This window comes from Saimiri boliviensis, chromosome 1, assembly GCF_048565385.1.
Source record: "Saimiri boliviensis isolate mSaiBol1 chromosome 1, mSaiBol1.pri, whole genome shotgun sequence".
Classification (NCBI taxonomy): Eukaryota; Metazoa; Chordata; class Mammalia; order Primates; family Cebidae; genus Saimiri; species Saimiri boliviensis.
The window spans coordinates 196796956-196823001 of record NC_133449.1 but is presented as its reverse complement, the minus strand read 5'-3'; the positions used below and the strand labels follow the sequence as shown (position 1 = coordinate 196823001).

The window sequence follows — 26046 nt, the reverse complement described above, 5'->3', positions numbered from 1 at the left end:
TGGGTCTGAAACTTCTCCAACGCCTAACTCACCTAACACATCCACTTGTGTGGGCCCCAGCTTGTACACACACACAACACGTACACACACACACACATGGGCACACATACAGAGTCTTACTATTAAGAAATGCTGAAGAACAGCTTTTTTAAACAAATGAAAATTAAGCTCAAAACTTTGTTTTCCAGAGTCTCACAAATCTCTTGAAGTGACCAGCGCCCTCCTGGAGTGTCACAGCCTAGACTGCTGTCACTGGGGCTTCACAAGCAGTCACCATGGCACCCACAACTTCGACTCCTCCTCCACCTCCCTCAGCAAAGGCATCCATGATTCTCTTTCTGGTTTTGAACCACCATGAAATATATTTCACTCCTCTTGAAGGCATGCCTCTTTTCTAAGAGACTTTACAGCTGCCTTCCAGCTGTTTATGTGTCTTCCCATTAAGCTGGATGGGATAAGAAGAAGAAAATCACAGAGGAAAAGATCTCTGGGTTAAGGGTGCAGGGACTAGTTTCAGGGAGAGGACACTCTAAATCCTGTTTGGTATTCAGTCACTGAGGCTTAGTTTAGTTTGGTTGTTTAAAAAATGTATTCATAGTAATTTAAAATTTAAAGTAATAAATGTATATTGAAGAATATTTGAAAAAAATCCTAAGATCATACCTTAATGCAGCCTTGATCTCCCAGGCTTAAGAGATCCTTCCATCTCAGCCTCCTGAGTAGCTGGGGCCACAGGCAGGTGCCACCACATCTGGCTAGTTTTTACATTTTTTGTAGAGACGGGGGTCTTACTATGTTACCCAGGCTAGTCTCAAACTCCTGGGGTCAAGTGATCCTCCCACCTTGGCCTCCCAAAGGGCTGGAATTACAGGCTTGAGCATGGTGCTTGGCCTTTGTTTTTGTTTTCGTATAATTTAGTAAATTTGTAACAGAATTGAGAGCCCAAGGCAGATGGATGATTTCCTTGAAAAGGTGTCACTTTTCTAGTTAAATGTCAGTCCTAATAAAACCCTAAGTGAGGCTAATTAGGCTACTAATTTTGAATATTTTAACAATGTTAACATGGGACTTCAAAGGGAGAATCAACAACAAAGATTCTAAGAAGGGCCTATAAATTCAAAAGATGTTCCCATATCATCAGCGTTAACTGAAAGTACTTAATATTTGTCCTATACGAAGGACAGACTTAAAGAATTCCATCACCTATAACATTTATTAGTAGAAAAATCAAATTATATACGGAGGGGAAAATCAATGAACATATATATACCTCTTGGGAGTTTTAGAAATATTTTGCCTATTTTGTTAAACTGAAGATAGTACTAAAAGTGTTCATCTGGGAGAGGAAATAGTACATGCATGCACACACAGTCATAAACTGAATAACATTAAACAAATAGTAACAGCCTGAAATGAATAATTGCAGCTGAGGATTCATTCATGCACATGCACACTCAGAGATGTCACTTTCATTCTTTGCTGTCTGACCCCAGGCTCCAGGGTAAAATCCAAGCTCTCTCCCCAGACACACCAAGCATTTTATGTGCACCCCCTTTCCACCTGTTTGCCTCATCCTCCCACCGCACCATGGATCCAGTCCAACCTGACTTCTTGCAGTCTTCAAAAGTACTGAGATCCCACTCTTTCGTATGCCTTATCCTCAACTTGGCAGACCCTTCTTCATGACCATCACTTGGCTCAGCTGATGCCCCATTCCTGGCCAGCTCCGGATCCCTTCTTGGCCAGCCAAGGCTGAAAGGCCACCTGCCTGCTAGCCCATGTTTTCTCATCTTCATGTTTGTCCCTCACTAGAGTAGGGCTCCCTGAAGACAAGGTGGCATCTTTCATCTTGCCCTTCCCCCACCATCACCACCACCACTCCACCCACACTTGGCACATGGTAGAAATTCAATAAATATTTATTTGGTGCCTAAGGCCACATCTTAGGGGTCTGTAACAACTAACAGTTTATCTGATAGGCACTTGCAAAAGATGGTCACCCTGTTGACCCCTCACAGCAGCCCTCTGAGATGGGACATACAGGTCCAAAGCCCTTTTCCAAATCTCATGGGGATATATCAGTTTAGGATTTCAGAAATTTGTGTATTTTAGAAAGGCAATATGTTGTATTAAACAGATGTTAAACAATAGTCCCAGAGGAATTTGGGGCCATACCAATAATCAAACATATAATTAACCAAACATAATCAGCCCCACATATGAATAATCACACAAAATGGAAAAAAGACTATAAATAGACTCTGGTCAGTTCAAGTTTTATTACCTACTGAGTTTTCAGGAAACTTATGAAAAAGCTGTGTGTTTTAGAGCTTTTTGTGTTTCAGAATTGCAAATAAAAAAGCATGGACCTGCACAATTATCCCTATATATTTTGGAAATAAAGGGGGGGGGGCGCACAGAAAGGGTAAATAAACTGACCAAGATCAAACAGCTGATAAACTAGAATTTAATGCCTTACATCAGAACTTTATTCTTTTAAAATGGTTAAATTATGTAATATTTGATATACACAAAAGAATATATGTGACACACATATAAATTAATGCATAGCAATTAAAATAATAAAATAAAACTGAACCTGCTATCTTACTGAGATATAAACCCCTGATCTTAACTCCCAGGCACACCATCTCAGGGTAGGCTAAGCCTAACTTATTTAAGACTATGTTACGTAGGCTGAATTTTAGTGGCTTTGAAATGTCAGCTTCTTAAGTGGGACCCAGGAGATCACACAACTATGACAGCAGTCAGACTCTACCAGGGGAAATCAAGTAGTTTAAAATGGGTTGAGTATCCCTTATCTGAAATGCTTGAGATCAGAAGTGTTTCAGATTTTGAACTTTTTTAGATTTTTGAACATTTTACATTATACATACCAGTTGAGCATTCCAAATCTGAAAATCCAAAATCCAAAATCCAAAATGCTCTAATGAGCACCACCTTTGAGTATCATGTCAGTGCTCAAAAAGTTTTAGACTTTGGAGCATTTCAGATTTCAGATTTTCAGATTTGGGATGCCTAACCTGTCTCTCAAGGGATCTATGAAGGTGAGAAGGGATGAAATCATATTGCTTCCCACATGTAAAAATGATGCAATTTGTGGTATAAATTAACAAGGGCTCTTTTAAAAGCACAGTGGATAAAAATATAACAGTAACAGTGTGTAAGACCAAAACAGACTGATGTGTGCTGCTTGTACAGGCTAGCATAACAAAAGCATTGGGCTACTGAGCCAAGCTGCTGAGACAATTAGGAGTTGGGAAGAAGGTGTGAAGGGTTATGCACAGAAAGAGTGCTTAAGGCCCTGTGTGTGGTGTGCTTATCTGCAGATAAGGACAAAATCCAAGTGGTCTGCCTTGTTTCATAAGCTCTCACTTTTAGAGTCCTCTAATTGACCAGAGGAATATTCAACTCACCTAGATCAAAGGTTCAGAAGATGAAAGGGTTTTCCCCTCAGCAAAGTAGAACTGATACTGTGGAACAGTTATTGAGTAATGGACCCTCATCCTCACATCAAACATCCCTAACCTTGCCAGACACCAGCCTCTCCCAGACAGCTCCCTGAAAAAGACAGATGTCTAACCAAGACCATGGCTGGAACCTGGATGCTCTAAATAGGTGATGGAAATGATGAAGTCTCTGGGGAGGAGTAAGGATGTGTGTAGGGGGAGGAGAGAGAGAGAGAGAGAGAGAGAGAGAGAGAGAGAGAGAGAGATGAATGAAGACTCTGGAAAAATGCATCTTTTGAAAAAGCCAGAATTCTGTGTTCACAGAATCTTACTTTGCCTATGAACACTGCTACTCCCTGACTGGTGGTGGAGTGGCACTGCGGATGGAAGGACTTACTGAACCAGCAGGAGCCATATTCATGTGCTACCTCAGAAACTGTGCTGCTGCTGACCCATTCTACCTTTGGCTCTCCAAGGTAATTACTGACTTAAAAGTTCAAAGGGCAGACAAATGCTTCAAACAAAACTAGATGACTCAGACATCCCTCGCAAAAAGAAGTCCTAGAATCACTATGGAAAACACACACACACATACACACACACACACACACACACACACACACGCACACATACATGTGTGTATACCTTAGTTGTATTCTGTGGATATTTAGATATATATTTAAAAGATACTTAAAGAAGGGACAAGTAAAGGAATCAAGCTGGAAACTTGCTTCATATACATGATATTCAGTGAACTCTGAGAAAAAGGGAAAATAAACTGAAGCAACATTAAGTGAAGAGGTTGCCTAAGAAGAAGCCCTTGTATGAAAACAGATGTTTGATGTTTATACCTAAACATATAAACAGTGTTTATACCTAAACCGTAAAAAACCCAAAACCTCCCACGTGTTAGCAGCTAAAGTCATTTCTGGCTTTTCATGACTGTCACAGGTAGCTTTGGGAACTATAATACTTGAAGGGAACCCTCTTTGCATTGGAAATCTTGACAATCAATCTGTGGAAGCAAGAAAAAGGGTGAAGCCTGAGGCATGTGACACATCCTCGGGGGCCCCTTGTTGGTGGACATTGCTCTCAGGGTACAGCAGCTGTCTGTTTGGATGTGACTATTTGCTTTTGTATTCAACTACTATTTGGATTAATACATCATCTTCTGTGAGTTTTCACATCAGTATTCCCTGCTCTTTACCTTGTCTTTTCCCCAAAGCACACACCACACACACACTGAGTCAGTAGCTCACCCCTAGATGGTCAGAGAACTAACCTCCAGCAATCATTTCTCCCCATTACAAGCTGTGGAGAACTATGTGAGCCAGCAGATTGCTCAGGGATACCCTAACAGCTCCACGCTGTACGCTGTGTGCCTTGTGCTCACAAAGCATCAAAAGATGCTCACAGGGTTCCAAAGAGAGCATCATATTGAAGACCTGGCTTCTTATAAATGCAGCCTGTCATATCTGAGCAGAGATTCTGAAACAGTTGTAGCTTGTTGCCTTATATTTGGCTACTGCTAAAGTGTGGCCCTTGGACCTGCAGCATCTGCAACACCTGGCTGTTTGTTAGAAACATAGAACCTCAGGCCGACAACAGAACTGCAGAATCTGAATCTGCAATTTAGCAATGTCCCCAAATGATTTTAGCTGCACATCAAAATTTGAGAAGTACTGGTTTATGGCCCTTTATCACATTTACTTTATTTAAGAAATATTTACATTAATATTTCTACAAGCTAAGCACTTTTAAAAACACATTTTTCAACTCAGGAGGCTGAGGTAGGAGGATGGCTTGAGGCCAGGAGTTTGAAACCAGCCTGGGCAAGACAGTGACACCTCATATCTAAAACATTTTTTAGAAATCAGCCAGGCATGGTGGTGCACACATGGAGTCTTAGCTACTTAGGAGGTGGACACAGGAGGACTGCTTGAGCTTAAGAGTACAAGGCTGCAGTGAGCCATGATCATGTCACTGCCCTCAAGCCTAGGCAACAGAGCAAGACCCTGACTTAAAAAATAAACAATAAACACCACATGTTTTTCATATAACTCATTTACTCCTAAGAACAACCCCATTTATAATTGTATGGTCAATAGATACTATTACGCTTCCATTTTACAGATGAGAAAACCAAGGCATGAAAATGTGAAGTGTTTGCTCAAAGTTACATGGCCACTATGAAGTGGAGAGGAGATTAGAACTCCACTGTATACGCCACAGTTTTATGCTGCCTACCCCTTGGACACATACGAGAAATAATTAGAAGGTCCAGGTGTGGTGGCTCATGCCTATAATCCCAGGGCTTTGAGGAAGCTGAGTTGGGAGGGTTGCTTGAGCCCAGGAGTTTGAGACTACAGTGAGTTATGATCATGCCACTACACTCCAGCCTGAGTGACAGAACGGGACCCTGTCTCTTAAAAAAAAAACAAAAAAAAACAAAAAAAAACTTTTAATTTTTTTGAAAATAAATAATTAGAATAGATTTTAAGAAGGAACACCTTACACCAGAAAAAAAATAAATAAATAAAAACCCCACAGGTGTTTACAATTGCGGAAGCTACAGATTATAGTAGAGATCCTCCACTCCAAAGGGACTACTATTCACTGAGGAAGGCATGCAAGAAGTGAAGGCTTTTCCCACAGCTGAGATTCCGTCCCTTAACCTGCATGCCTGAGAATCTTACCTGTTAATGCCCACAAAATGTATTAGCAACTGAGGAGAAAAGTAGGATTTCAAAAAATGATATTTTCTTGCTTTACTTTTCAAAGGTCAAAATACTTTAAAACTAGTTGCAGACCACCGGCAGAGCTAGGCCTCTGGTCTTCTGGAACTGTCCATTTGGGGATGTGAGTCTGGTTGACCCAGTCATTTACCCACTTCTACTTTTGTTTCGGGGCCTTGCCTCCTTTTAAAACACTCACTCACAACTCTGATCTCCAATTTGTCCACAGGCTTGAATTTTCCAGGCTTCTTGTTTCATAGTTCCCAGGGTAGCATTCAACAGAAGCACCAGGAAATAGCACCTCAGGCTGCAATATTTTCCTGAAGCCTCCAGAAAGTGGATTTCATTCCAGTCGAAACAACACCTTTAACACATTTGGAAACGTCATTAACAGTATTGTATAGCTATCAGCCTAGAATCTGAATTTATTCCATCTTGAGTCCAGATGGTATGTACAAAGGACGGAGGGCAGTTATATCAGATCTCGACAATGTAAGAAAAAACCCCAACAGCAATTTCTTTTTCAGTAATTCCAGAGAAAACCTAGAAACCCCTTAAAAAATATACTTTTTATGGTTATGAAAATAAACTGCTTATGCACATTTGAAGAAATGTACTAGTAAGCTGATTATGCAAAAAGGCAACATTTTGGATTAATTCTAAGAAGCAAAAGGACTTCATTGATTCTTTCCACAAATATTTACTGAGTAGTTACAACCTGCCAGGTTACTGTGCTAGGCCTGAGGATTCAATGGTGAACAAAAAAGGACAAAAAGGTTGGGTCGGCCAAAAAGATATTAATCAACAATTCCCATGAATGAACATATCATTACAAATGGAGATAAGTACTTGAACGCAAGAAAGATGAGAGGGCCAGGGAAGGCTGGAGAAGTGTCCCGTGAGCTGAGTTCACAGTTTGAGAATAGCTGGATGTATCCAATGCACAGGAGCTAGATAGTGAGTGAGAGCAGAACACACTGGAGAAACTGAAATTCAGAAAAGAAGAGAGTGGTTGATGTACCTAGAGCCTGGAGGAGAGACAGCAAGATGAGGTAGGAGAGGAAGGCTTTTTGGCCCTGCATGGTTAAGAATTATGACTCACTTGAAGGACTGTAAGCAGGAGCAAGGTGAGCAGATCAGCACTTCAAAAAGATCTCTCTAGCTACAGTGTGGAGGACTGGATTGGAGGGAGGCCAACCAAGAGATGGAAAGGCCAGTTAGGAGTATTTGAAGTGCTCCAAGTGAGAGAATTAGGGTAATCATAAGGGAGATGGAAAGACATAGACAGATTTTAGAGAGATTTAAAAGGTAAAATAATAGAACTTGGTGATGAAATCAACATGGGACTCGTGGAAAAGGAGAGCTCAAGGATGTTGCTAGCTTTGTTCTGGCTTCCGTAAGTGGGTGTACATGGTCACATTCACTGAGAGAGAAGCCTGGAAGATTAGCTTTTTGTGGGGAGACTCGTGAATCCAATGTTGGACCTGTGGAGTTTAAAATGCCTTAGAAATATCTGGCAATTGTATGATTTATAGGCAATTGAGTCAATTAGTTATGCAGGTCTGAGACACAGAAAAGAGGATGGACATTTACTAAGAAAGTAACTGGCATATATAAAGATAACTAAGCTGAAATATAAATAAGAGATGAAACGTAAATGCTTAGAGAGAATGTATGAGGTTAAAAGAGAAGTGAGCAAAAATGGAGGCCTTAAAAAATTCTAATAGTAGCTAGTTAGAGGAGGATACGCCTGCAAAGAAGATAGAAAGGAATGAGCCAGAGAGGTGGGAAAACAGCAAGAAGACTGTGGGGTCTTGGGAGTCAGGAAAAGGGGACTCATCCAGAGGCAGGCAATGGGCAAAGCAGGCAACGGGCAACACAGTCAACGGCTGACAGGTGAAACAAGCGAGGGGAAAACACCCTTCTTATTTATTGACAAGGTCACTAGTGACCTTAGCATTGATTCAATGAAGTGACAATAGAGCATGATGAGAGTGACAAATGCCAGAACTGAGTGGGTTGAGGAGTTTATGAGAAGTAAGAAAATGGCGACAGTAAGTATAGACAATCAGATAGAATCAAGCAGGAAACTGAATTAGACTAAAAGCCAAAGTCCACACAATAATCTACAAGGCCGTAAAATCTGCTCCCTCACTACTTCATTTTCTACTGCTCTTCTTTTCTCACTCCAGCCACACTGGCCTGCTTATTCTTGGAATGCACTGGCTTCCACTTCATGGCTTTTGCCTTTGCTGTTCCTTTCATCAGGAACTTTCTTCCTCCACAGAAATAAATGGCTGCTCCCTAGCCCTCGCGTCTTTGCCCCAAAAATTACTTTCTTATCTAGACCTCTTCTAACTACATCATTTAATATTAAAATTAGCCTCTCATCCCTGAACTCACTTTATTATTCCCTTCCCTGCTTTATTTGGTACTTTTTACTATCTAACAGATCATGCCTTGTTTTTATGTTTATTTATCTCACCTGCTGCCCCACATTAAGTTTCTTAAGGGCAGAAAATTTTGGCTATTTTGTTCACTGCTATAGTCTCAATGCTTAGAAGAGTAACTAGTACATAGTAAGCACTCAATAATTGTATGTTAAATACAATATTTGAATAAAATAAATAACTTTAATATATACGATCAAATAGCAACAAAAAAAAAGCTAAAAAAGCTCCATTCATGACAGCAACAAAATGTGAGAGGCTGGATAGAGAAACAAAATAAAATGAAAAATAAAGCATAAGTTGATTGTGTAAGGAAAACCACTGATTGGCATAAAAAAGACTTGAATAAATGTAGAGACATATAATCCCTCTTTTAAAAAAATTGGCTTGCAGAGATATCAGCTCTTTTTATATCAATTTAGAAATGTATCCTATTTCCAACTAAAATTCACTGGAAATTCTAAAGTCCTTTTGGGAGGAAAAATATGCCTGAAAATACCTGAGATTTTTTTTCTGTGTAGGGTGGAGGGAGACAAGGAGAAAGGTAGTTCACATAAAATATTAAGCTATATTATAAAGCACCAGTATTGAGCTAAGAATAGGTAAATCAAGAGGAAAAAAAAGTAAGATCAATAATGAGATGCAATTTTTTTTTTGAGATGGAGTCTTGCTCTGTTGCTCAGTCTAGAGTGCAGTGACACAATCTCGGCTTATTGCAACCCCCGTCTTCTCAGTTCAAGGGATTCTCCTGCCCCAGCCTCCCAAGTAGCTGGGATTACTGATGCCTGCCGCAGCACTCGGCTAATTTTTGTATCTTTAGTAGAGATGGGGTTTCACCATCTTGGCCAGGCTAGTCTCGAATTCCTGACCTCGTGATCCACCCACCTGGGCCTCCCAAAGTTCTGGGATTACAGCGGTGAGCCACTGCGCCTGGCCACAAATACATGTTTTTTAAAGTTGATGCACACATTAGATTATGTATTTTCAAGTCAGTAGAGATTCATCACATGGAATTAGGAAAAATGGTTAACCATTTGGGGAAAAAAAATTATGTTTTCTATCATGTGCTTAAATTTCACACACACGAAAATTCCTGAGGCATTAGATATTTAACTCCAAAATAAACCCATAAAATAATTATAGGAAAATAATGTCAATATCTACTGAGCTTAGTAGAGAGAGTTTTAACATATGCAAAAGGAAAAAGTAAAGAAAAAGATTGACAGTGACAGATTTGGCTGCATAACCATATAAAGCTTATATTTTGCCAAAGGTATCACAAAATTTAAAAGAAGGCAAACATTTTAGAAAAATATTTGCAATCTGTCAAAAGATTTGGATCTCTAATATAGAGACCTCTTAGAAATCAAAAAGAAAAATACAAATTTCTAACAGAAGTGAGCAAAAAGAAAAGTCACAAATTAGAAATACAGATAGTCAATAAATAAATGCAAAAGATGTCCAAACTCACTAGGCTTCAAAGAATTGTAAAGTTAAATAACATTATACCATATTCAGATGTTAGCTGATGGAGGTTTAGAAAGGTTATAATAGCTAATGTTACTGAATACATGAGGAAATGGGCACTCTTATAGACTGCTGATGGTAAAGTAAACTCTGAAAAGCAATTAGTAATACGTTAACTCAGATATTAAAAGAAGGATATGTTCGTTTGCTGGGGCCACCATAACAAAGTACCATAAACTGAGTGGCTTAAACAATACACATTTATTTTCTCTTGATTCTGGAGGTTACAATTCTAAGATCAAGGTGTCCACAGAATTGGTTTCATTGTGAGGCCTCTCTCTCCTTGGATGACAAATGGCTGTCTTCTCCATTTGTCTTTCCATGTACTTTCCTCAGTGTGTGTCTATGTTCTAATCTATATGTGTCTGTGTCCGATCTGCATGTTTCTGTGGCTCCTTGGTCTGTGGAAGGGAGTCAGAGCAGCAGGGAACAGTGTGAGCCATTGCTAGAGTCAGTCTGGCTGGAAGCAAAGAAAGAGGCTGAGATCTACAAAGGGAGGTGAAGTTGAGTGGCCATTCTGAGCACACAACATACTTCTTGCAACAAGCAGCCCTAACTAGAATAATATTCACCAACAAAGCCTAGTTGATTGTTTATTCTCCTTTTTCTGAACCTTCCTAAGCAGTTTGCATTTTTGTTTATGCATGTGTGTACTTATTACATAATACAAACTACTCCTTAAGGGCAGAAGTTACATTCATCTTTGTATTCCTCTGTGCCTACAGTGTGGATTTAACGAATGTTTAACAATAAAAATTAATATTCTTAAATTTGTTCTGCTCTGACAGTTATCAGATTCTATAAGCACAGAAGATTTAGGAGGTAATCTGTAAAGCAACTACTGATTGTGAACAGCAAATTATTCTTTTAAGAGAAGCTATAATTTATATTAACAAAATAAGGGGCTTTAACTAACAAGATCAGAATGCAATATTTTTTGTGATTTCCTCATTCCGTATTGTTTCACAGATGGTAATTCTGGAAGCATGTAAGCATATAGTTAGAGACATATTAACGTGGTACAGGAGTTTTCCTGTATTTTGGGGATGAGAAAAATAAAAATACTATTTGGGAGTGTGGAGTATCATATTTTGTCTTAAGGTAGTATTAATCTATTGGTTCATTCATTCAACATTGATTTAGCATCTAATCGAGGCATGGTGTCAGGTGGTGTGAGAGATACGAAGACATTGTTGCATTGATGAAGCTTATAGTCTAGTAGGCAAAAGAAGCAGAATAGAAATTACCATAATACAAGTTAGTATTGGGTAAACTCCTTTATTTTTATTCTATTATTACTTTTAAATGTTTACTCTGACTACTGGTACCTAACCACAGAGAGACGGCCTATGAAAAGTAGACTACATATTAATTTAAGCATCTCTTTCTAAACTTTTATATACCCTGGAGTAGTCAAGATAGCACTGGTTGGTTGCAGTGGCTCACACCTGTAATCTTAGTACTTTGGGAGGACAAGATAGGAGGATCATTTGAGTACAGGATTTTGAGACCAGCTCAGGCAATACAGTGAGACCCAATCTCTAGAAAAAAAAAATTAAAATTAGCTTGGCATGGGGGTGCATGCCTCTAGTCCCAGCTACTTAGAAGACTGATGCAGGAGGGTTGCTTGAGCCCAGGAATGTGAGGCTGCAGTGGGCTATAATCACACTGCTACACTCTAGCCTGGATGACAGAGCAAGACTCTCTCTCTCTCTCTGTCTCTCTCTCTCTCTCTCTCTCTCTCTCTCTATCTATCTATCTATATCTATATATATATACATACATACATACATAAAACTGTGTGGGCAACTATCCATCAACTTTTCAATAACAACTAGAACATAAAATCGTGAGAAGTTTTTTAGGTTTACTCCATCTCATAACTTTTATGTAAGAAGTGACAAAAAATCCTAAACAACAGTTCAGTGCTTTTGAAAATACTATAACTGCATGGAATTGAAGGAATTGGATAATAACAACTACTACTAAAGAGCAACTATAGATTTATCAGGGTGCGTTCACAAACAACCAGACAGCTGCGCAACAGAGACTAACTTAAACAACATGCCTTTCCGTAAGAATACGCTACCACTAAAACCCTGAGCTAGTACACACAATCCATAAAAATCAAATTATTTCAGTCCTGAAAAAGCTGATAGAAGAAGTCCAAAAGAAGAAGATGATACTGATTACAAAGTGCTGTGTGACGTATCTAGTTACATGACCAGTTACTGGCAGGGGCACTGAAGTTTGGTCACACTGGTAAAATGCACCTAGTACATATTTTCAAAATATAAATTTCTCAGCTAAATTGGACAAAAAGCTGATAAACCTTTCTCTAAAAATTATCAAGCATTTGAAGTATTTCTAAGTGCTGGGCCCTGAGGTTAGAAAGGCAAAAGACAAGAAAGCATGGTCTCTGCCTTGAATATGGGAAGAAAGGAAATGAAAACTATTAAGAATATAAAATGTGAGCAGCGCTGGTGCAGGAGTATGTGCAAGGTGCTAGGGTATCAGGAAAGTGTCCATAGAGGAGGAGCTGTATGGAAGCAGCCTAGAAAAAAGTGAGAGGGTGCTCACCAGAAAGGTAAGGGGGTATACAGGGAGCTGCACGTGCACAGCACCATGCACCGCCTGGCACGCGGGAGTGAGAGAGAAATGCAGCAAGAGATAATGCTGGAGGGGGAGTGCAGTCCCGTGCCAGATGGGCAGGGCCTTAAATTAAATGCCCCTAGAAGGAGTCTGAATTTATCTGTAAGGAACAGGCAACCGTGGAAGGATTTTAGGAAGAGCTGCCTGCTCAGTTCTGAGATATAAAAAAATGACTTCAGTGTCAGTGCCGAGAGTCCTGGAGGGGGCAAGCCTGCAGATTAGAATACTAGGATAATAATCCTGGTTCGAGATGAAGTAGCTTAGGAAACCAAAAAAGGAGAGAGGGATAAGCCACACTGATTTCATCCTTTGCCTATAATAAATATAAAACTGCCAACACATTTTCAGAAGAGTAAATACTTCCCCAACAATTTCTCAGTGACTTTTATCCTGTTTATTACTGTGAAATAAAGTCAGCTTAAGACACAGCACGTAAGACTGTACAAATAAAGCCCTTTCCTGAAAGCATTAACCTCTAATGCAGAATATTTTGTTAAGCTTCTCATTTCTCAGAAAGAAGTTCTGAAATTTTATAAATAAATGCAAAATTATGACATTTAAAGGAAATGAAGCCACATCATTATGAAAAAGCTTTCCTTCACCCCATCTATTTTTTCACTTCCTTTATCTATACTATAAATTTGGGCATGTGGAAGTTTTAAACAATAGACAACAGGTGTACTAAACAATGTCACTTGCCATAATATTGAATGGATGTCCAATTAACACCAACATTAAGTCTAAATGCTCTTTCAAGTATCTTCTATATCATTGATGTGAATGTTTTAAATAATTAAACACAAAACTCATCTATCTAGAATTTTCCAACAACAGTTTCACAAGTAAATATTCAACCAAGAGTTACATCAGACAAACATTTAATGTTTATTAGTCAGTTAATCTAGAAATTTGTTCAATTTACTTTTTCACTTTGTTAGGTGACAGGGATCCAAATGTCTGAAGAAGTAATAGGTCCGGAGAGTCCTTCTACCTAGCCATCTTTTTTCTCCCATCAGTTAGAGTCATTGATAATCAATGGCATAAATTTAGTGATGACTCATTTACATATTTAAGCCGGCATTTTGAAATGACAATGAGAAGCTGACAATTAACTGTTCTCTAAGGAAATGCCCTTTCTCTCCATATGGCTTCCACTCTGAGACTAAGAATTAAAGAGATTTTCAATTTATGGAACAACAGAGAGCCTCTCCAGCTGAGACTCCCATGTCATTTCATTTAGAATGCAAATACCAATATTTTAAATGCCATTCCTGATGCTAAGAAGGCAGTTATAAAGTGAAAAATCACCCTTACCATAGAGCTTTGGTAAATTAAAAAGTAAAGGACTTTAAGACTTTAAGGGAAAATAAGTTTTCTCATGTTAGCTAGGCAGCATGTATGGTGGGAAATACCCTCAAGAAACTATGTTACATTAGCCCCTCGCCTATTAATTCCTGTTGCAAAGATTACATAAAATAATGTATGGTCTGATTGTAAGCTATAAAGGTTTCTGTAAACACATGCCATTATTACTTTAGACTTCCACTGACACGTTGACTCAAAATAAAAAGACTGTAAAATGACATTGTGGGCAAGAGGAAAAATAAAAAATACCCTGAAAAACAGGCATTGAACTAAACTGGTTTACAGATTTAACACAATCCTTATAAAATTCTTAGATGTGGTTTTTGAAAAGATTGAAAGCTAATCCTAAAATTCGTATGCATACTCAAGGGCCCAACCGCAGACTAAAATTCTTGAAAAAGAACAAAGTTGGACAATTCACACTTGCTGATTTCAAAACTTAGAACAAAGCAACAGTAATCAAGACAGTGTGGTACTAGTACAAAGATAGGCATATAGAGCAATGCAAAGGACTTGAGAGTCCAGAAATATATTCTTCCATTTACGGTCTATTAATTTTTAACGAGGGAGTCAAGAAAATGGGAAAAAGACCAGTCCTTCCGACAAATGACTGTTGACAACTGAATTTCCACATTCAAAGGAATGAAGTTGGATCCCTTCTTCACACCATATACAAAAATTAACTCACAATAGATCATAGACTTAAAATATAAGGGCTAAAACTGTAAAACTCTTAAAAGAAAACATTTAAATTATTTCTGACCTTTGGTTAGACAAAACCTTTTTAGCGGCAGTATCAAAACACAAGCATTAAAAGGCCCCAGAATGTAAAATGTCCACAGCAGGCAAGTCTAGAGAGGCAGTAGACTAGTGGCTGCCTAGGGCTGGGGTGGTTGGGGGAAACTGGGTGACTGCTAATGGGTACAGGGTTTCTTTTTGAGGTGAGGAAACTATTCTAAAAATGGTTGCAATGATTGTTACAAGATTCTGAATATATAAAACCATTCAATTGTATGCTTTAAATGGGTTAATTATATAGTATGTCAATTATATCTCAATAAAGCTATTTAAATATACCTTAAAGAAATGTATGTGAAAAGCTACATCAAGTGGTGGTTATGACCTTCACTTGTTAAACATGAGTTTGAATTCAGGTCTTGCTAACTGTGGAATCTTGAGCAAATAACAATAACTCTGAACCAGTTTTTCTCATCTTTAAATTCTGTAATAAAAATTCCTTTCTCAAAGTAATGAGTATTAAATGAGATCATGCAGACTAAGTGCTTATTTGGTGCAGCATCCAGTAAGCACTCAATAATATTAGCTATTAAAAGAAAAGATATGTGGGCCTAGACTGCAGGTAGCTGCTAAAAAAACAGTAAATTGGTTGAGGTATTGCTGTGTTATTTTTAAAATTATATATAAACTTAATAATAAATAGGGTTCTTCCAAATAGGCAGGCTCACTTTGAAACATTCAGTAAAAAAAGAAAGCAGGTCATAACAGAAACACAGAGGCTGGATTTACCGTTCCACCTAAAATAGCTAGAAAACAAGACAACATACATGAAATAATGATTTTCAGACATTATTTAACAGTATAAGAATACAATCCATGAGTAAAGGGCAACAAGCAAGGTGGGTCTACACTTACATCAATTTATTGCCTGGAGGCAGTCTGTAGGCTGCAGAACAGGAGGGAAAATCTAGTCTACACTCAGTGGTCTCACTGAGTTGAGGAGAGAGAGAACAAAATTCAGGGAGGCTGAGGCAGATTAAATTTGTGGTGCAGGGGAAAGAGGAAGGAATGCCTTAAATAAAAGGAGCTCCAAAGATGTGGAAAGTATGCTTCAGTTTGGCATGACTAGAGCGGTCTTTACCCATAATAAATTAGCCATTGTCTAAAGACTGCTCCAGTTATGCCAAACAAAGCTTAAAGGCAAGCTTCCAAAAGAGCCAAACTCAACTGCCAAGCCAGAAAGAAGTATAGAAATACAATATAAAAACCAGCACCCAATAAGTTAAAATATCTGGCATCCAATTGACATAACTAGGCATGCAAAGAAGCAGAAGTAAGTTCTATAACCATGAGAAAAATCAGTCAATAGACCCAGAAATGTCAGGGATGATGGCAGACAAGAATTTTAAAAGTTATAAATATGCTCCATATGTTCAAATGGAACTTTTAGAGGTGAAAAATATAGTATGAATACAATATGAAGAATGCAGTATCACTCCACCTTTTGGGGATGACACTAAGACAGAGGGTCTGGTGCCAACTCACTGGTGCCAACAGTGGCAGAGCCTAGAGAAAACCCCAACTTTTCTGGCTCTGATCCAGAGCTCTTTCAACTAGATTGCAGAGAAATAACACAATCTGACAGACACTTTAGTTGGTTACCTAGCTGCTGTATGCCTGGGCCTTGGGTATGGAATATAGAGGAAGCAAGGGTAGAAGTTGGAGTCTATTATAATAGACTTGGTGAGAAACAAGTGATGGTTTGGACCTCGGTTGTGGAAAGGAAGATAGTAAGAAACAGTTGGATATTAGGTATATTTTAAAGAGTTGGTTGGGTTACTGATGGATTGGATGCAGCATTTGAAAAGAGGAGAATGCAAGAAGACTACAAGTTTTTTACTTGAGCCTCTAGCAAGAGAGTAGCCATTTACTGAAATGGAGAAAACTGAGGGAGGAGCACCTTGTGGAGAGGAGTCAGGAATTCAGCTCTGTAAGTGTTAAGTTTGGGATGCCATCATACATGGAAGTCAAGTATGCAGTTACTGCATATAGCTGTCTTAAATTCAAGGGAGAGATTGAGGTCAGAGAAATGGAAAGAGTATAGATGGTGGACAAATGACTGAAGTTTGGAAGCTCTGGGCTTTGAGAGTCCATAGATAAGAAGAATCTGTGATCCAATAATGTGGCATCATGTTCCTCAGGCAAAGCAGGCTCTTGCCAGTCTTGCAGAGAGTCCTTCCTATCATTATGGCTTCTCTCATTATTTGTCAGGATTATCCACTTTCTTTCCCTTTGTTTCTGTACCGTGAGCATTATGTAAGCTATATGAATACCTGGTGAACACTCCATACATGTTAGCTGTATCTTATCTGAAATAAATAATCCTGTTTCTCAAAAGTAATATGGTTTCACTTGTACATGAATGTTCATAATGCCTTTATTTTTAATAGCGTCAAACTAGATACAACCTAAATGTCCATCAATTAATGAACAGATAAACAAATTGTGGTACCTTCATACAATGAAATGTTAGTAAGTAAAAGGAACTACTGATACATCTAAAAGTATGCATGAATTTCACAAGCATGATGTTGCTCAAAAAAAGTCAGAAACAAAAGTAATGCATGCTGTATGATCCCATGTATGTGAAATACTAAAAGACAAATCCAACCTGTGGTATTGGAAAGCAGATCAGTGGTTGCAGGAGACTGGGTTTGGGATAGCAATGGACTAGGAAGCGGCACAGGAAACTTGCATTATGAAAATCAATCCTGATTGTGGTGGTAGTTATACTGGTATATAAATTTGTCAAAACTCATTGAAATATACACTTTAAATGGGTTCATTTTACTGCATGTCAGTAAATCAGAAAATACTGCATATCAGTTAGCTCTTCTCAAAAGTAATATGGTTTCACTTGTATGCGAATGTTCATAACGCCAATGTGTCCTCTTCAAAATTCTCTCCCATGTTACTTTACGATCCTAATTAAGTAGGGCTCTACTTTTTATCTTGAGCTACCTCAAGGGGAGTCCTGTAAGGTTTTTTTTTTTAACCTAATTAAAAAATGAAATAGGATCATATTTTTCTTTGACTTATCTTGGTAGGCTGATTGCTTTATGGCTGTTTTAATGGTTTTTCTTTTTTCTTCTTTATTCTCCCACTTAGGTTCAGATTATACTTTTCCTAGTGACACTATAGTTTCATTGTAGCTTTGAGGCTTTCAGTGCTATTCGGTTTCTTTGATGCTTGGCTTTGGTTATGCTGCCGTTTGAATCTCACAAAGGCTTTCTTTTAAAAATTGTGTTCCGGAGTTACTGCTTCCAAGTAGAATAAATATATTGCAGGCTTTATACTTTTGTCATGAGAATCTACTTTGCCATGAGACAAGGAATCTAGAGGTCATAGTCTTCCTGTTCCACTTACCTTTGGTTCAAGTGACTCTCTCAATCCTTTATAAGTCAGATGACTTTTCTGTCTTGCCTCCCCAAGTTCAATTTCTGCTAACACTGAATAAGGGAGAATAGTAGAGTATGTTTATGATGTATATAAATTTGTAGTTCTTTAGTTAAGCAAACTACCATATTCTTCAATAAATTTAAAAACCTTTTGTTGTTTACAGTTGTTGCTGCTGTTGTTTAAGGAGGATTGAACAAAGTGCCTGCAAGCAATTTTAGCTCATACATTTCACCGATAACTTCAGTTTTGACAAATTATTTAATAACAGTACATGGAACAATGAAGTTGTTTATTCTAGCATTATATAAAATACCATATTTCAAAAATTCTAAGATGTACAGTTTAACATTGTGAAATGTAAATGTTCCTTAAAATTTGTTGGCCTTGTACCAACATAGTTACCATTGCTTGCTTGGTGTGAATCAGGTTGTTATTTCTTGTAAAAGGACTAGATAACTGCAAACCTCAATGCTTCCTCAACAATACAAGTTGTGGTTACTGTCTGAGAAACTTCCATCAACACATTCTAGTAAGATCAGAAGTGTCAACATCAATACTTGCAGAAAAGGTGTAGACATGTTAGAAGAAAATACTATAGAAAATAGTATGCTGCATCCCTAAATATTTTGATGTCATAGAGGTTGATGTAAAATACAACATCAATACTCTAAATCAAAAAGTGATTTGGAAGACTTGGATTTTATTATTTTTATTTATTTTATTTTATTTTCAGACAGGGTCTTGCTCTGTTACCCAGGCCGAGTGCAGTGGGTATTCACAACTCACTGCAGCCTTGACTTCCCAGGCTCAAGTGATCCTCCCACCTCAGCCTTCTGAGTACCCAGGACTACAGGTGCAAGCTGCCACGCCTGGCTAATTTTTGTATTTTTTTTTTGTAGAGACAGGGTTGCTCCATGTTGCTCAGGATCGTCTTGCACTCCTAGGTTCAAGAGATCCACCTGCGTCAGCCTCCCAAAGTGCTGGGATTAAAGGCATGAGCCATTGTAGCTGGCCAAGACTTAGATTTCAAATGTGAAGATGTTTTAGAATTATTTTAAACAATCTGATTATCCTATTTTCCTTTTTATGTATTAGAAGAGTGCAATATGGTAAAAACCTGTAACTTAACAATTTTAAGTGAGTCCTTTCAGTAAGAATTCAAAAATTCTAAGTGGTAATAAGTATTTTACCATGTTTTAATTGGTACATAAAATAATGGTTTGTCCTAGTATTTGGCAACTTAGATTTAATGAAATTCTAAAACAAATAATTAGAAACAATCTAAATAGCCAATAATAGGACAATAATTAAACTAATTAAATAAATAATGACATTACAACAAATACAAATCTTTAACAGCTTTGTTGAGCTATAATTCATATACCATTATGTTCACCCATTAAAATTCAATTTTTTTTACTATATTCACAGATCTGTAAAACTATCACCACAATCAATTTTAGAACACTTTTATCACTTCAGAAAAATAAATCCTATACTCTTTAGCTCTCATTTGCCTATTCTTCCCATTACCCACAAACCTGAGTAACCACTAATCCACTTTCTATGCCTATAAAACTGCCTACTCTAGACATTTCACATAAATGGAATAATATAATATGTGGCCTTTTGTGACTGGCTTCTTTCCCTTAGCATTAATGTTTTCAAGGTTCATCCTTGTTGTAGCATGTATTAGTACCTCATTCCTTTTTATGGCTGAAAAATATTCCATTACATGGATACACAGCATCTTGTTTATTCATTCATCAGATGATGAACATGTGGGTACATCTTTTGACTATTATAAATAATGTTGTTATGAACATTTATTTATGTTTTTGGGTGAACATATATTTTCAGTTTTCCTGGCTATATATCTAGGAGTAGAATTGCTGAGGTCATACACCAATTCTATATTTATGTTTTAGAGGAATTGATAGACTGTTTTCCAAAGTACCTGCACCACTTCACATTCCTACCAGCAATATATAAGGGTTCTGGTTTCTTCACATCCTTGTCAACACTTATTATTATCCGACTTTTTGGTTATAGCTTTCCTGGTAGGTGTAAAGTAGAATCCCACTGTGGTTTTAATTTACCTTTCCCTAGTGGCTAATGATGCTGAGCATCTTGCTATATCTATGTCTTCCTTGGAGAAACGTCACCCATATGTTCAATGCAGAACTGTTCACGATAGTAAAGACATGGACCCAACCTAAATGCCCATTGTTGAAAGAGGAGACAAAGAAAGTGTGGTATATATACACTATGGAATACTATGCAGTCATAAAAAAGAACTAGATCATGTCTTTTGCAGGGACATGGATGGGGCTGAAGGCCATTACCCTAAGCAAACTATAACACAGAATTAGAAAACCAAATATCACATGGTCTCACATATAAGTGGGAGCTAAATGGTGAGAACATATGGACACATAGAGGGGAACAACACACACTGGGGCCTATCAGAGGGTGGAAGTCGGGAGGAGGAGGAGGATCAGGAAAAATAACTAATGAGTACTAGCCTTAGTACCCATAACTAATGGGTACTAGGAATGGGTGATGAAATCATCTATACAACAAACTCCCATGACACAAGTTTACCTATGTAACAAACCTACATATGTACTCCTGAGCTTAAAATAAAAGTAAAAAAAAAAATTTTTTTTAATATTACATAAATGTGAACAATATCTGGAAAAGAAAATGCTTGAAACATTTTCCAATATACATGAGCATACCACTGTTTATTCTTGGCCACTTTTGCATCGGAATTTGCTGATTGTGTGCCGCATGGTAGATACTGTGCTAAGCACTGAGTGTACTGTAAGAAAACAGACATGATATCTGCCCTCAGGAAGAATAAATTTAGTGAGAGAATGATAATAAACAGGCAAAGTAGGAAACGGAAATGCAACTGTAGGTTGTAAAGAGCACTTTGAAAGAAAGTAATCAGTACTAGGATGGACAACAATGGCAGGATAAAGCAAACCTGTTTTGATATAGTGGTCAGGGAAGCTCTAAGGCATCAACATTTGAACTGAGACTTGGGAACTCAATATATAAGTGCTGGTTTTCAACATTTGTCAAAGATATATTCAACATAAGCAGTTTCTTATATTGAACAATAAAAACAAAAAGCTTTAAAATTCCAAAGGAAAAATAATTTCAACAAATAGAGCAACCTCTACCACCTTCTATAGTATGATATACAGGGTCCAAAAAATCCAGTACCATAAAATATGGGGTAAAGTCATTGTAAGGTTAATGAAATGCACTGAAAGAGCTTACTGTGATCTCACTGTGTTGCCCAAATCCAGCAGGGTCCCAGTCACAGTTTGGAGCCACTTGATCATAGCTTTCTGCTCCATCTTAACTATAAATGGGGATGATTCTGGGTCCCTTTTACAGGCTAAAGTTCCTTGGCAGAAGCAGGAGTTCCAAGAATCTAGTTAGCTGATGCCTTTTTTTGTCAGCCTGATGGAAAGACTGAGACAAGAGAATGTTGAAAGCACAAAGCACCACCCCTTATCTGCCTGACATTTCCCCTCATGGCCCAGTTTCTCTTCCACTTATCCTTCCCTTAAACTTAAAATTTCCAGCCTACTCCTGTTTAGAATGAGGGCTAGGCAGAGGACCAGAGCAAATATAGTTGAACGTGGATTATCATGGTGGGATGGGGGAATTATTATAGGTATTAACTGCTACTTGCCCATCCAATATCTATTTCCTGCTCTTAGTAACAGAACCCAGATTTTGTTTAGGAGTAATGTGCCTAGTTGAATTACATGCTTCCTCAGACTCTATTGCAGTAGGCCCGGTTAGGTGATGTAGTTTGACCAATAAGATGTCAATTAAAGGATTTGGGAAAGCTCTGCTTTAATGATATAGGCACCACTTATTTCCATTTCCTTTTACATCTTCTTCCCTAGAATTTGGGGATAGGAGGGAGACAGGGCAATCATTGTTGGACTATGAGATAATCATGAGGATGAACGGTTTATGTGAAAAATGGTGTTGGAGAAAAGTGGAAGGTAGATGGGCACTGACACCACTGCAGAGCTGCTGCCCCAACCTAGATAGCCTACCTCCAGATTTCCAGTAGGTGAGAAAGCCAACCCTTATTTGACTGTGGTTAGGTTACTGTGATGACATATAGTCATCTGAAATCCTAACAGATACAGCTGTCTACCATAAACATAAACTTAACGCCTCTGGATGAATACAAAGTTTTTAAGGTTTTAATGTAAAAAGTCCAACTCTCATGCCTGATAAAACAGAAAATGCACAACTCTCCCAACCATATCACCCACTACAGAGTGGCAAGTACAGGTCACTAAACGAAAGCAGCACAGAAAAGTGACTTCGGAGAGGGAATCATTTAATGCCCCTTATCTTCATTAACCCCATTCCCCAAGTCATACCACATAAACATAAATTCCAGGTAAAGCTGTGCTTACCAGGTAAACACACTTCCAGACAAGTTCCTTGTTGCCCTAGATTGCCATCTCTAAACTTCTCCTAATTCTGCCACAGCCTAATTTCCAGGGAAGCTCCACCCACAGTTAAAGTTATGATTTAGGGTTCATCACTACATATACCTTGAAACTTTTTTTTTTTTTTTGAGACGGAGTTTCGCTCTTGTTACCCAGGCTGGAGTGCAATGGCGCGATCTCGGCTCACCGCAACCTCCGCCTCTCGGGTTCAGGCAATTCTCCTGCCTCAGCCTCCTGAGTAGCTGGGATTACAGGCACGCGCCACCATGCCCAGCTAATTTTTTGTATTTTTAGTAGAGATGGGGTTTCACCCTGTTGACCAGGTTGGTCTCGATCTCTCGACCTTGTGATCCACCCGCCTCGGCCTCCCAAAGTGCTGGGATTACAGGCTTGAGCCACCGCGCCCGGCCCACCTTGAAACTTTTAAGCAGACACATTCATGTGGCTCAAGGAATGTTAACAACTTTTTCCACTTTTGCCCCAGCCAGTTTCTACTCCAATCCAAAACGGCTTCTTTATCACCATCCACTTACACACACAATGCCTCACCCTCCAAAACAGAGTTTTTAAATTATGCTTACAGAATTCATTATCTTCCAGGGTAGATTACCAAAAATAATGTTAGTATCTATACAGAAAGTACAGTTCAGATAAAGCAACATATTAATAGGCCAAATTAGAAAAGGAGGATAGCATGCTGCTAGTTTTCTATATGCACTCTTGCCAGTGAGAAATCAAAGTTTTTTGCATCCATGCCGGGAGCAGCAACTCAGGCCGGAAATCCTAGCATTTCCGGAGGCTGAGGCAGGCAGATCACTGGAGGTCAGGAGTTTGAGAAAAGCCTGGCCAAATGGTGAAGCATCTTTTCTACTAAAAATACAAAAATTAGCAGGGCGTGGTGGTTGGTGCCTGTAATCCCAGCTACTTGGGAGGCTGCGGCAGGAGAACTGCTTGAACCAGGAGGCCGGAAGCTGCAGTGAGCCAAGATCAGACCACTGCACTCCAGCCTGGATGATAGGGCAAGATTCTGTTTCAAAATAAATAAATAAACAAAATTGCATTCAAAGTTGAATGGAGATTTCTTTTATTATTGCAAATAAGATAATAACCTTTCAAGCAGGAAAACAACAACAAAAAAACTGTATAATGAAAAATTTTTTTAAATCTCAGAACCAAAATATGGAAAGGCTTCCTCATAAAAACTTGCATGGAGTCAATCAGAATTACATATTATTTTCATTTCCGAGCAGAATTACTCCATCAAGTTTTCTGATATCTTTCTAAAGTTTCTCAGTAAAATTTCAGAAAAGTAATAAAAATTCACCTAAGAATGATAAAAATTGAGTTGAGTCCCAAATAATTATTTGAAATTGCAAATTCTTACATGTTAAATTACCTGTTTAAGAGAGCTTTTTAAAATTTTTAAGGGAAAAATTTGGTACTTTTTTTTTTTTTTTAGGTAGGCAGGGACAATCAGGAACAGGAACAGTCAGGGACAATCAGGACAATCAGAAACGCTCTTTAGCATCACCAAGACAAAGACTAAAGAAACGCGTAATGCACAGCTTTGGCTGCCCCTTCATCCAAGGCAATTCAAATTTCCACGGATCCTAAGTCTTCAGTGTCCAGTGTCAACTTTCACAGAAGCATACCAGAAAACGCTACCATTGCCTTCCTCACCAAGAGAGTCTAAGTGACACAAATTTTGCCAGAAGTAATTATTTGGCCAAGCCAGGAGGCACGAAGCTTAAACACTGCCCCTGTAGAGGGTCTGTGGGATCCGAAGCAAACACCCCAAAGTTTGTTTGGGAATGGAGGCGCTGAGGCGCCCGGAGCCACCCCGCGAGGTTCACCTGGTCAGCGCACAAAGCTGGGTAGGAGTCGGGTCTAGCCCCAGTTTGCTCCTGAGCGCTTCATTCCCCTCAGGCTAGTGTGTTTAAATCAATACTAGGTGGCAAACGATGCCCATTCTTTGGGCTCTGAAGTTTGGAACTCAGGGGTTCTAAGGCACAAGAAAGTTCTTCGCAGGTTATTTCCACGTCCAGGGCTGCCGCTGAGCGCGCGTCTCCTCCCGGTGCGGCCCCGGGCTGTCCGCCGAGCAGCCGGGCAGATCGCTGCCCCTTGCCGCAGCATCGTGACGCCCAGACCCCGAGGCTGTGGGGCAGCCTCTCCTACCTGGGAAAAGCAGCCAGAACACCTTTCCCACAGGGAGCAACGCTCAGGGCCAGGGGAGAGTGCGCATCCTAAGGAGATATCTCCCAACGCCTAGACAAAGAGTGCGCTGGGAAAAGTTGGACCAACTGGCACCCCCAGAAGGCGAGCAGAGCAGCCCTTCGGCCTTGGTGGCTGAGCCGGCAACGCGCTCTCGGAGTCGCGGCCAACTTTTTCCGCGAGCTTCTCAGCAACTTGCGGCAAGTTGGGGCGAGGGGGCAGAGCAGGGGTCAAGGGCGCGCGGAGGGGCTGATGTCGCCCCAGTTTCTGGTACCTCCCCGCGTACCTGCTGATGTAACCGTCCCCGTCGCCGTCGCACGTCTGGAAGAGGCGCCGCATCCTCTCCTCCTCGCCGGTGCTGGACGTGTCGCTGCTGCTGCCGCCGCCGCCGCCGCTGCTGGCGCTCCCCGCAGCCGCTGCCGCCATCATGCGCCCGCTCCCTGCTTGGGAGGAGGAGGACGCGCGGCCGCTGCAGGAACCCGCCGGGAGCGCAAGCTCCCTGCAGCCCAGAACCTGCCTGACAACGGAGCATGCCCAGTGGCCGCCGGAGCGCTCCGGGCGAGGGATTCCACCTCTCCGGGTTTTGCCCGGGCTGGGAAGATGGGCGCCCTGGAATCGCCCGAGTGGGCACCTCAGGGAAGAGGGAGGAGGGGAAGGTGGCTGGAACAGTCAGGAAGCCAAGGGTGGCAACGGGAACGCGAGAGGAGGCAGAATACACTGGAGGGCCCCGGGAAGGGTGTCGGCATCGTGCATCTGGCCACGACGCGGGCCCCGGACACTGGGGGACGCCTCAGGCAGAGGGCGGGTGTTCTCCTGACGGAACTCCTCCGACCGCCTGGAGTCGTGGATTCCTTTTCCAGAAAAACCATCAACACTCCCGTTCTGCAAACTCAAAACGGTGCTTGTCATCTCACTTTCCAGGAATGTTCCAAGTTTTGTACCC

At 39.7% G+C, this 26046-nt stretch overlaps 1 protein-coding gene across 1 annotated transcript in view; it reads right to left on the bottom strand.

Moving 5' to 3' along the window:
- MCC (MCC regulator of WNT signaling pathway) overlaps positions 1 to 25565 on the bottom strand; it is a 445857-nt gene extending 420292 nt beyond the window's left edge. The window contains exon 1 of the mRNA XM_074382537.1: positions 25390 to 25565. Coding sequence (XP_074238638.1) covers positions 25390 to 25532 — 143 coding nt within the window. The 5' untranslated portion in view covers positions 25533 to 25565. The remainder of the gene's footprint in view (positions 1 to 25389) is intronic.
- Positions 25566 to 26046: the final 481 nt, after the last annotated feature.